The sequence below is a fragment of the Crocuta crocuta genome, unplaced genomic scaffold, assembly GCF_008692635.1.
Source record: "Crocuta crocuta isolate KB4526 unplaced genomic scaffold, BGI_CrCroc_1.0 scaffold345, whole genome shotgun sequence".
NCBI lineage: Eukaryota > Metazoa > Chordata > Mammalia > Carnivora > Hyaenidae > Crocuta > Crocuta crocuta.
Window position 1 is genome coordinate 1,042,477 of NW_027527574.1, and position 11,823 is coordinate 1,054,299.

The 11,823-nt window shown below is 43.2% G+C and overlaps 1 protein-coding gene across 2 annotated transcripts in view; it reads left to right on the forward strand.

The window, feature by feature from the left end:
• The first annotated feature begins 2,811 nt into the window (after positions 1 to 2,811).
• Positions 2,812 to 11,823, forward strand: part of ARHGAP10 (Rho GTPase activating protein 10) — a 313,043-nt gene continuing 304,031 nt past the window's right edge. For both annotated transcript variants that reach the window (XM_077770703.1, XM_077770713.1), the window contains exon 1: positions 2,812 to 2,994. In XM_077770703.1, coding sequence (XP_077626829.1) covers positions 2,841 to 2,994 — 154 coding nt within the window. In that variant the 5' untranslated portion in view covers positions 2,812 to 2,840. The remainder of the gene's footprint in view (positions 2,995 to 11,823) is intronic.

The window sequence follows — 11,823 nt, forward strand, 5'->3', positions numbered from 1 at the left end:
TACCATTGTACCATAAGAGTTCCCTTTACTTGGTCATACTTTTCATTCATTCCACAGCTACTGATAATCTCTACCAGGCACTGTACAAGGTGTAATTGGATACAACTAACTAGGCCCTTCCACTCTTGGTGATCATGGTAGATCTATTTAGTATTGAATTAAGATTTGTATTCACCTGCTCTTTAAATTGTTTTGGTGTGTGTGTGAAGACCCAAGTAACTGTATTTTTGTGATGTTGTACAATTGTTTTAAACAACTTGTTTTGCTCCAAATATCTAAATATCTAAAAAAACTTGTCATGTTGAATCAGAGCTTTTGTGGCTAGAAGTAGAAAGTGGTAAAGAAGAAGAGGCCCTCCTGGAGCAGCCCCCCGCCACCCCTTTAAACTTTATAATTGACACATTTCACATACCAAAAAAATCCACCCATTTAAAGTATACAGTTTAATGATTTTTAGTAGAGTTACAGAGTTGTGCAATCATTACCAAAATCTAAGTTTAAATTATTTTCATCATACCCCAAGGAAACCCTTATTTTACCCCCACCCCACCATCCAGCCTCTGGAAACAACTAATCTACTTTCTTTTTTCTTTTTTTTAAAAAATTAAAAAAAATTTTTTTTATTTATTTCTAGGAGAGAGAAAGACAGCATGAGCAGGGGAGGGTCAGAGAGAGAGGGAGACACAGACTCTGAAATAGGCTCCAGGCTCTGAGCTAGCAGTCAGCATAGAGCCCGATGCGGGGCTCGAACCCACGAACCGCGAGATCATGACCTAAGCTAAAGTCGGACGCTCAACCGACTAAGCCACCCAGGCGCCCCACAACTAATCTACTTTCTGTCTCTATGGATTTCCCTGTTCTGGCTATTTCACATGAGAATAATATATGTGGCTTTTGTGACTGGCTTCTTTCACTTAGCATTATGTTTTGAAGGTTCACTGTGTTGTAGCATGCATCAGTACTTATTTTTTTCTATTAATATTCCATTACTGGACAAATATTCCACTGTATGGACACACACATTTTGTTTGCCCACCCATTTATCAGTTGATGGACATTAGGGTTGATTCTACTTTTTGGTTATTATGAACAACGGTACTATGAACAAGTATTTATTTGTGCAAACATATGCTTTCATTTCTTTTGGGTATATACTTAGGGAGTTGATTTGCTGGCTCACATGTTATATTTATATTTAATGCATTGAGGCGTGTCAGCAGCCACTCTTTATGAAGATATGTTTAGGATTTTGCCCAGAGGAATTAAAAAAAATATAATTTATTTTTATTTATTTTGAGAGTGAGAGAGAACTCAAGCTGGGAAGGGGCAAAGAATCCCAACCAGGCTCTACAGCTCAGACTCACAAACTGTGAGATCATGACCAAAGCCGAAATCAAGATTCGGGATGCTTAACCATCCACCCAGGGGTCCCATTGCCCAGAGGATTGAGAGCCTGTCAATTTGTCTTGCTTTGGCAGGTCCTCACTGTTTGTTTACATCCCTTCTATTCTTGCCTCTTTCCCCTTTTATTTGCCTCTTTTATTTTCTTATCTGAAGAATCCAGTCCCCTGCTGATTTTAGTAGGAACTGAGGCTTTCAATGCCTAAAGTTACTTGTAAAGCCTTTGGAACTCTCTGGAGGATGGACATTAAAGTAATAATGTTTATCTGTTTTTCTGTGGGTTAGCCCCACGCTCCTGGTGCTATTTTGTAACAAAAGAGCTCATTGAGTAGGAGGCTTATTTAACTTGTTCCTGAGGGTTAGGCTCCTACAACCTGCTGTCCAAACAGATTCTTAATTACCTAGAGCTGAGTCTGAAAGTTTTAAAGAATCACTTTGAAGTTTCTTGGTGGATAGTAACATCTTTAGTAAACCTGTATATGTAAACATGTTGTGAGCTTGTAAAAAAAAAATGTATGCAGAGTTCCTGATGTGTGCCTGGCACACAATAAGTGCTTAATAAATTGTTAGTTGCCATTATAAAAAGTTACTGTAATGAACAATTGGTTTCTTTGGGATATAAATTTCAGTAACTTAAACTGTCTTAACTTTTTTGGGGACACATCCGAGTTCTGCTTCAGAACACAATGAATACTTTTCCATGTGTGCTGACACAAATTCTCATTTGATCGTCACCCCCACACCTCGTGAAACCTGGCATTTGTTATTTTCAGAACAATAAAGATTATCTCCACCTACCCAAGCAAATTCAGGCTGCTGAATGCAACAGAGACAACTTTTCTGTGGTTTAGCCACCCTCTCCCTCCCTCCAAGCTGTTCAGTGTGGATCCGCGGCAGGGTGTAATAGGAGCTCTCGGCCCCCAAAACTCTTCCTGCTCTTGTAAAGCTTTCAATAAAAGCGGAGATTTAGCACGCATTTTACTGCAGATAGGGAACGGGAATAAGGAAAGAAGAGCCCTGCTTGCAAGAAACTTTCACAGCTCAGGGTGGCCCCCAGGATAAGTGAGATCAGTGGGTCGATCGTTTTTCCCCCAGGCAGGCCAGACCTCTGCGTGCAGTCGCCAGCAAAGTGGGGATTACAGACTGCAACCAAGTCTCCCCTTCCTCGCCAAGGTCGAGTCCTCTGCATCTGGGAGCCCGCGTTAAGTCGCCTCGAGTGGGGCAGCCGAAAAAAGGGATGGGCACGCGCCCCGGGGGTGGAGTAGAGGCGCGGGACGAAATTCTAGATCCAAGGAGGCTCGGAAGGAAGAGGAGGGGCGACTGCGCGTGGGGAAGAGAAGGAAGAGGCTGCCGGGCAAAGGAAGAGAAGGGAAGGGAGGGAGGAAGGAGGAAGGCGGGGGATCNAGTGCGGTGCGGGCGCGCGGCGGACCGCAGCAGTCATGGGGCTTCAGCCCCTGGAGTTCAGCGACTGCTACCTCGACAGCCCGTGGTTCAGGGAGAGGATCCGCGCCCACGAAGCGGAGCTGGAAAGGACGAACAAATTCATAAAGGAGCTCATCAAGGACGGGAAGAACCTCATCGCAGCGACCAAAAGTAAGCGGGGGACCTGGACGCGGGGGAGGCGCGGGAGGGCGACGGGCAGTCGCGCGCGCCCCAGCTCAGCCCCAGGAGGCACCGGGCGGCCCTGGGCTCCCTCCTGCCCGGCTCCGCAGGCAGCCGGGGGCGAGTCCCCTTCCCCGCCCCTCGCTGGCGGCCAGAGCCCGGAGCCGTGCGTGGGAGCGCGCCGCCAGCCGCCCGGCACCCCTCGGAGCCTGCGCTTCCAGCCCGGCCCGCCCCAGGTCCGGTTGGATTGCTTGCTCCCTAAAAGCTGCTCAGTCTCTCCTGAAACAAACCTCAGTTTCACTAGTCTTGTCTCGTAACCTCTCCGAAGGACTTTCCTGGGGATTCTTTGAAAACCTGCTGGGCGTTGAGTTTTTCAAAAGTCCCTGAAACGACACCCCTACCGTGTCATTTCCTGATCTTTGCGGGACCGTCTCGACCCGGGTCCCTCACTGTGCCAAACCAGAAAGTCCACCTGGCGTTGTGCTGCTTTCCGCACATTCTTGACCTCCTGCGCTGAGGAGGGTTCAAAGATTGCGGCTTGTAAGGGTGAGCAGACAGCCTATCCTTTGGCCCGAGCCAGCGTTGGCTGCAAATCGGGAATTCCACCCTGGTCAGGCTTGGTGCCTTCCTCCCTGGTTCTTTTCTGGGTTTTTTTTTTTTTTTTTTGGAAAACTTGGAAATGGCCACCGGAGAAATAGATCTCTGTAGGTATATCTGTTATCTGAGAACGTTCTTTCTAGGAGGGAGAAAGCCTAAAATTCATGCTGAAACACCTAGTCGGTGATGCTGTTGGATATGGGGAGGCATTAGCTCCAGTGAGAAGCTGGGTGGCCTGACCACCCCAGTAGCCCATAGACGTTCTGAGGATGCTGGTGAATTTCTTTAAGACAGCAGCAGGGCAATATCCAGCCTCCACAAATCTGTGTTGTTAGGATCTTTATCTTTTCTCTAATTTCTCAATTCAGTAATTCCCAGCTTTGGGAATTAGTCCCTTGTACACTTGCTTGTAGATATAACCTCTTGGAAAAATACCTTATATCTCATCCCCCCCTCATTTTTCATTAAGAAGTATTAAAATATACTGAACAAACTGTCTCAACACAGCACCGTGCCTGGAACAGTAAATATTCATTTAACGAATGAGTTGAAGTAAGTTTTAATAGGAAGAATAAGGTGAGCCACCCCTGTAATTTTGGGAGCAAGTCACTCAACTTCTCTGGATGATGTCCAGGGTTCCTTTTGGTTCTGTGACCATGTTCATGTTGCCAAGTGAGGATTGGGAATCACTTTGGGACAGGTTGGCTTATTTGGTTGATGGCTGTCCAGTGCCTTGGCATTAGGTATATGTGTTGGGTGGGAAGTAGGGTCTGTAAGTATGTAGGAGGGAGGAGAAGGGCAGGGTGTACTTGTATGTGTGAATGAACATGAGGGAGAGGACTCCCTTCTGTAGCTTGGTGGTAACCAGTGTCACTGGGCGGGTGAGTGTGCCTTCTCTCTAATTGGCCTTAGCAGCTCCCTCTGGAGCTAGGAAGATGAGGAGGGAGGCTTTGGTATGGGAAGAGGCAGATGGCAAAGCCAGTTTGGCCACTGGTAGAAAGTTATTTATGTGACTGCATGTTCCCTCTTCTGCCAACAGGACACATGCCTGGTGTCCCAGCAGCAGCTGGTGCATCTGGGGGGCCAGCTGTCAGCCTTCTTCCCAGAATGTAGACTTTCTTGAATCTGTAAATTGGCGTCTTTTTCCTTTTTTTTTTCTTTTTTAAATTTATTTTGTACTCCTTGCGATTCTTGTCCTTTACTATGCTTTATAATTATGATTAAGAGAGCTATCAGGAAGTATTTTTTTTTCTCATTGTGTTTGATTAACTTAAAATTTTTTAACGTTTATTTTTGAGAGAGGAGAGAGAGACAGAGTACGAACAGAGGAAGGGCAAAGAGAGGGAGACACAGAATCTGAAGCAGGTTCCAGGCTCTGAGCTGTCAACACAGAGCCTGACACGGGGCTTGAACTCAGGGACTGCAAGATCATGACCTGAACAGAAGTCGTCTGCTTAGCCAACTGAGCCACCCAGGTGCTCCTGATTCACTTAAATTCTTTCCCAGAAGACAGCAAACACACAGCGTTAGCTCACATGCTGTAGGCAAGTTAGGCAATGTTAGCCCAGCCAGCTCCTTAAAGTTTAGTGCTAGTTCCCATCAAAGACTACAAGCGCCGATAGGACTTAAGTCAGGACACCTGAGTTTAATTCACCTTCGCTGTTAGGGCCTTGGCTATCTGACAGTCTGCAGGTCACTTAACTCTTTTGTGTTTAGTTTCTTTTGTCCTACCTTTTTTTTTTTAAATAAACTTACGTTTTTTATTTTTAAAATGTTTTATTTATTTCTAGGAGAGAGAGAGAGACAGCGTGAGCAGGGGAGGGTCAGAGAGAGAGGGAGTCACAGACTGATACAGGTTCCAGGCTCTGAGCTGGCAGTTAGCACAGAGCCCGACGCGGGGCTCGAACCCACGAACCGCGAGATCATGACCTAAGCGAAAGTCGGACGCTTAACCGACTAAGCCACCCAGGCGCCCCTCTTTTGTCCTACTTTTTAGAGGCATTGGTAAGGTCCCGCAGGGTTTGGAAATTGCAGTGTAGGTCAGCTGTTTGCCTAGCAGTTGAGCCTTTCTATATAACATCTGAAAGTCAAGAAGTCCAGGAAGGGCATGAGGTGGAGGCAGGAGCTGCAGCGAGAATATCAATCAGCTAGATCAGACTGATTCAATTTTCAGATGTTTTATGCTTTGTTGTGCAAAAAATAGCATTTTTGGATTTTCAGAATAGTGAGTTTAAGTGATTCCTGGTTTTCATTGCCCTGTAAGATGTCTCCTGCATGCACTAGATACTTGTTGGATTTATGTAGCTCTGATATCTAGATGTTTGAATATTCTGTAAATATTTAAAAGAAGTTGGAGGCCGCTCTGTGGGACTTGAAGGCTTACTGCTGGGTCCAGTGATGCAGCAATCAGCAAATATTTAGCATCTATGATTCATTAAATATTGGGATTGAGATTCAAAGAAGTAATAAGGCCAAGGCCCATGTCCTTGAGTTTATTATCCTGTAGTTGAATTCAGTTCAATCTATGGAATATGTTTGATCTCCTGTAGCATTGTGCTAAATTCTTTTTTTTTTAAATTTTATTTATTTTGAGACAGAGAGAGGGTGCTTGTATGCGAGCGCGAGTGGTGGTGGTGGTGGGGGGTGGACAGGGAAGGGGAGAGAGACTCCCAAGCAAGTTCTGTGCTGTCAGTGACTTGGGGCTCCCTCTCACAAACTAAACCCTGAGGTCATGACCTGAGCTGAGATCAGGAGTCAGATGCTTAACTGAGCCACCCAGGTGCCCCCACGTTGTGCTGATTTCTTGATGAAACCAAGAATACACAGACACACATCTTAAAAGGTTAAAAATTCAGTGACAAGCGAGTATTCTAACTTTGCCAGAAACAAGAGTTTGTTGTAGGTCATAATGAAGACATATGACTTGGAAGTTTGGGAACTCATTGTTTTAAGTAAGGAATAGAACCTTGTAGAACTTGGTCAGATTGAAAACAGCTGAGAAGAAACTTGACCGCCACAGTGTTTGAGGACCATGAGGAGCCCAGCGTGTAATGGGATGAAGGGAAAGGTCAGTGTCTGATTATGTAGGGTCATAAAAGTGAGGTTAGGAAAGTGGACTTTATCCTGTGGAGAATCACTGAAAGGTTTTCAGCAAAAGGCTGACATAATGGGAAAGAGATGATTTCGAGACAGGATTTGACATCTGTGTGTAGGGTGGATTTGGACACAGCACTGGGGGTAGGCGGGAGCTCCAGAGAGAAGTCTGGAATCATTGACTTCTGTGGTACATTTGGAGATCGTTCACCCAATTCAATGGAGTCTTTGTTCAAATGGATTTTTTAGTCCTTTTTCTTCTTCACGCCTTGCCTTTCCTAGAATAACCAGTGTCCTCTCAATACAGTCTTCCCTTTTGTAAGCCTTTCACGTGAGATCTGTATAGTTTCAGATGCTTATGATTCATAGAAATGTATAGCATATTTGCCAGAAACAGAAATGAGCCACATATGCATTTCTCACCAAGTTTACATTAGACAGTGTAGGGAGAATTTGTTATGCTTTAAAGGGAAAAAAATATATTTAAAAAAAATAGTCCTTATAGTTATTAAGCATGTACACAGTTATGTAAAATGCTCTTTAGTAAGCTTGGATTGTCTAGCTTTCTTGATGTGTGTTACTTAAGCTGTAGGGCCCATCTAAGTGAGCCTGCTCTTACCACAGACATGGAAAAGAGTGCTGATGGCAGCTAGGACTAGAATGTGAGTCTTCCAAGTCTTGATTTTAGTACTTTTTTTTTTTTTAGGCCTTGATATTGTAATATTTGCTTTGCTTTTTTCTTTAATATTTACTTGACTTTTGCTTCATTTTCTTCAGGACAACATCAAAGTTCCTTTTTGTTTTCCTTCTTTAGTATTAAAAAAAATTTTTTTTAACATGTAGTCATTTTTGAAAGTGAGAGAGATAGAGCGTGAGCAGGGGAGGGGCAGAGAGAGTGGGAGACACAGAATCAGAAGCAGGCTCCAGGCTCTGAGCTGTCAGCACAGAGCCTGATGAAGGGTTTGAACTCACAAACCGCAAGATTGTGACCTGAGCTGAAGTCAGACGCTTAACCAACTGAGCCACCCAGATGCCTCTTTTTTTGCTTTCTTTATATTGTTTCAGAGAAATGGCTCATGCCATAATCCCTTTTGGGAGGAATTTCCCAAGTTGCTATTACATTGAAACATATAGAAGTTTGGGAGACTTAAAATTTCACATTGTAAACTTGAGCCTCAGTTTCCTTATTTGTAAAATGGGACTGTTGCAGAAAGCCTAACCCAGCCTGAGCATTAAAGAAAACACTTTCACACTATTTGCAAACACACATGTAAAATGGTTGTGTAGATTCTCTTGTTTGCCCAGCCAACATTACTTTACTCTCTTTGACTATCGGAATTTTGTTCAGGTGTCTATACCTTTTCCCGAGTGACTCAGAAAGATGATTAAGGGTAATTCGGATTAGTCTAACTCAGTGTTTTTCAATCCTAGCTGACCTTTAGAATCACCTGGGGAGTGATAAAAACATGCAGTCAGGGTTAAGGGTCCCAGAACCCTTAACTCAGTTATGGTGAAGCTATCTTCTGTGCTTGTAACTGGTTTAAGAATGAGGATGTATCTCAGTTCTGGTCCCTGAGACATGAGAGGAAGTCTGCTAGAGACTGGGGAAAGATTTCCTTTTGTGTGAGGAGACTCACCAGAAGGGTTCTTTACTCCTGCAGTATCTGCTTGTGTCGCCTGGAGCTGCTACCCACATCTTGGGATGACTGAGTGGAGCCAAGGTAAAGAGCATGGAGCAGACAGCTAACTGCATCTGGGTTTTTGATGTCACTGTGGGAGCCACAGATTATTCTATGCCTTAAAGCCCAACTCTGGATATATTGTTAAATGACCTAGGCCATTTTGAATTGTGTTTTCTGTCACTTCACACCCCAATTTTGATGGAGTAGTATAATTCTAAGTTTCATGCTGATGCTGGAATTGAGTGGAATTTAGAGAGGTATGGAAATAAAATGTGATTTAGAAAGTTGATAAGTTACAAATATTCTTCCCTGAGTGGAAAAGAATACTCATGTATTTTTTGCCCCAAAGAAGTCACCGTGAACCCTCAACATTTCAGGGTATCACCTGGGATAAGTCTTAAACTTTCTCTTGGGTTTTTACTACAGTAGGCTGGTCTCCAGTATCAGTGTAGATTGCTATAAGAATAACTGCTATCCAACTGGAGCTAGGAGGTGGATCTAGACAGCCTTTAAAAGCTTCAAATACCTTACTCACTGCAGGTGGTCCTTGACTCCATTTAGAATAGTCTTTGTTTAGAGCTCTCCACTAGCCAGCTGTATTCATTTAGAATGTTTAACAGTCAGTCATCTGGTGTTCTCAGTATCTTACTGACATGTTGCCTTTTCCCTGCCCTCCTATTTATCTGTTGGGTTTCCTTTGACCACTTTTTTTTTTTTTTTTTTTTTTTTTTTTTTTTTTTGCTTAGTTTTTTGGAGGGGATCAGGGAGCATTGTTGACTTCTTTAAAAAAAATTTTTTTTAATGTTTTATTTATTTCTGAAAGAGACAGAGAGTGCGCGCTAGCGAGTGAGCAGGGGAGGGTCAGAGAGGGGGAGATACAGAATCTGAAACAGGCTCTAGGCTCTGAGCTAGCAGAGTCTGATATGGGACTCAAACCCACAAACCGTGAGATCAAGACCTGAGCTGAAGTTGGACACTCAACCGACTGAGCCACCCAGGTGCCCCATGTTGACTTCTGAAAGAGGAGAAAACAGGCATTTTGTACTTTAATTTTTAAAATAGCTGATGACACAGTATAGCATAGAAGATTAAGAGCACAAGTTGAAGGTCCTGGTCTGTCTGGGTCCATATTCTATCTGAGCCATTCACTGATGGTGGAACCTGGTCAAGTTGCTTAGCTTTTTTCTTTCTTTCTTTTTTTTTTTTTCCTTGAGAGAGAGAGAGTGTGTGTGTGTGTGAGTGAGCAGGGATAGAATCTTAAGCAGGCTCTATATTCACTGAAAAACCTGATGTGGGACTCAGTCCTACAACCATGAGATCATGACTTGATCCAAAATCAAGAGTCAGATGAGCTCAACTGACGGAGCCATCCAGGCATCACTAGCTCTTCTCTGTGTCGTCACCCATAAAATGGAGATTATAATACTGTCCCCCATATAGGCATGCTAGTTGGGTTAAATGAGTTAATACATGTAAAGCATTAAGAATAAGCATTCTGATGTGAAATGTTAACACGTATGATGTCCTTCTCTAACTTGCAGGTACGTGTTTTAATATTAAGGCCTTTTCTTGCCTGAGAAATGGCTAGCCCAGTGACTAGTAGGTAACCTTTCAGTGCTTATTACTCCTAAGAGTATATTTGTTCATGTCCTCATTACCAGTGACCAAGAAGATAGAAAAAATTGACAAACTCTGGGAAGGCTTCCAAAGTTTGTAGTTCAGGATACTGAAAAATCTTGAAAGTAAGTTGATCAAGCTAAATGGTATCTTGGGAAAACATTCTCCAGAATTTATTTCCAATTCACAAAGATTTGAAGATGAAGTAGAAGGTGTCAACAAGGCTACTATAAATCTAGCAAGCCACCTGCCGCTGGGACTCTAAGCAGTCAGCAGGAGACCTCTGTCCAGAGGACTGATAAGGGGTGGGGGGGGGGGGTGGNCTCATGGAGCCTTCAGATACTTAAAAATTACAGTGATACTTTTGGAGGAGGTTAATGTTAGTGTTTAACCGGCAGGAAACCCTAACAACTAATGGATAGCACTTGTGTTTGTTAAGGGAAATTCTCAGTGAAAAATTCCCAGTGAGAAAAGGCATACAGAAACATCTCTAAGAGGGATGGATGTACTTAAGAGCTATTAGGTGATCCTATCTTCTGTGAAAGAATCCTCAAATTCTCCTTGACCAATTCCCAAAGAAGCTGTTTTGAGTCTGTGACTCCAATAGCTGTTGACTACCTTATGGTTTTGTTTTGTTGGGTCGTAAGAGAGGCAAGAATTATGAAGGATATAAAAATGGTGGGTAGTCTGCGAGCTTACCATAAATCGTGCTTTAAGTGATTGCTGACTGTATGTGACAGTGAATAGGAACAGTGTGAATACTTGTTCAGATCACATAATTTGTCATTGGAGGAGCTGGAATGTGAACCCACTTTTGTCTCATTCTAAAACTCTTAACCACAATTATTAGCTGTCTCCATAATGGGGTGTAACTGTGGTCTTGTGTTAGGGGCAGTGATTATGACAAATGTTGGTATCTGGAAGATGTGTACATTTCATGATCTAAGAGACAGTTCTTATTAGCTCAGTATGAGGACCATGATTGAAAATTTAACGCCTTGTAGGATGATTCTTGTAAATAAAACTGGTTGCTGGTTTGTATAGGAAGTATAGACATTCAGAGATTTGTTGATTTAGGATCAGTTAGGTTCAGAGTTCTACTTAAAAGAGTATCATTTCCTTCCCCTCAGTCTCTGTCGTCTCTGTCTCTTAATCTCCACCCCATGTTCCCCCCTCCCCACCAACTTCGTTCTTCCTTTGCATCCCGTTCCATGTCCCACCCTTTGGTAGAGTAAATTTTCATTTTGTTCTCATATTTTGGCATTAGTATTTTTTGCTTTGCCAAAATTATGAAATAGTTTAGAAGTATAAAAAGGGGCGCCTGGGTGGCTTAGTCGGTTAAGCATCCGCGTCCGACTTTCGCTCAGGTCATGATCTCGCGGTTCGTGGGTTCGAGCCCCGCGTCGGGCTCTGTGCTGACTGCCAGCTCAGAGCCTGGAGCCTATTTCAGAGTCTGTGTCTCCCTCTCTCTCTGACCTTCCCCTGCTCATGCTGTCTGTCTCTCTCTCTCTCCTAGAAATAAATAAAAATATTTAAAAAAAAATAAAAAAATAGAGAATCTCATAATCACTACAAATGTGATATTGCATTTTTCCACTAGCATCTTGTTTCATTAAGATACAAGTTTTTGTAAATATATATGCAGAAGCATATAGGAATAGCTGTATCCTTAACTCATTGAAAGCACAGTGTGTATAAATCATCTTTCAAGGAACATGTTCTCTCATTAAGATATAAGTGGTTGTAAATGTTAGTGGAGAAGCATATGGGAATAATTCTGTTCTTAGCTCATTAAAACTGTATACCATATAGAGGTGCTGGGGAGGCAGAG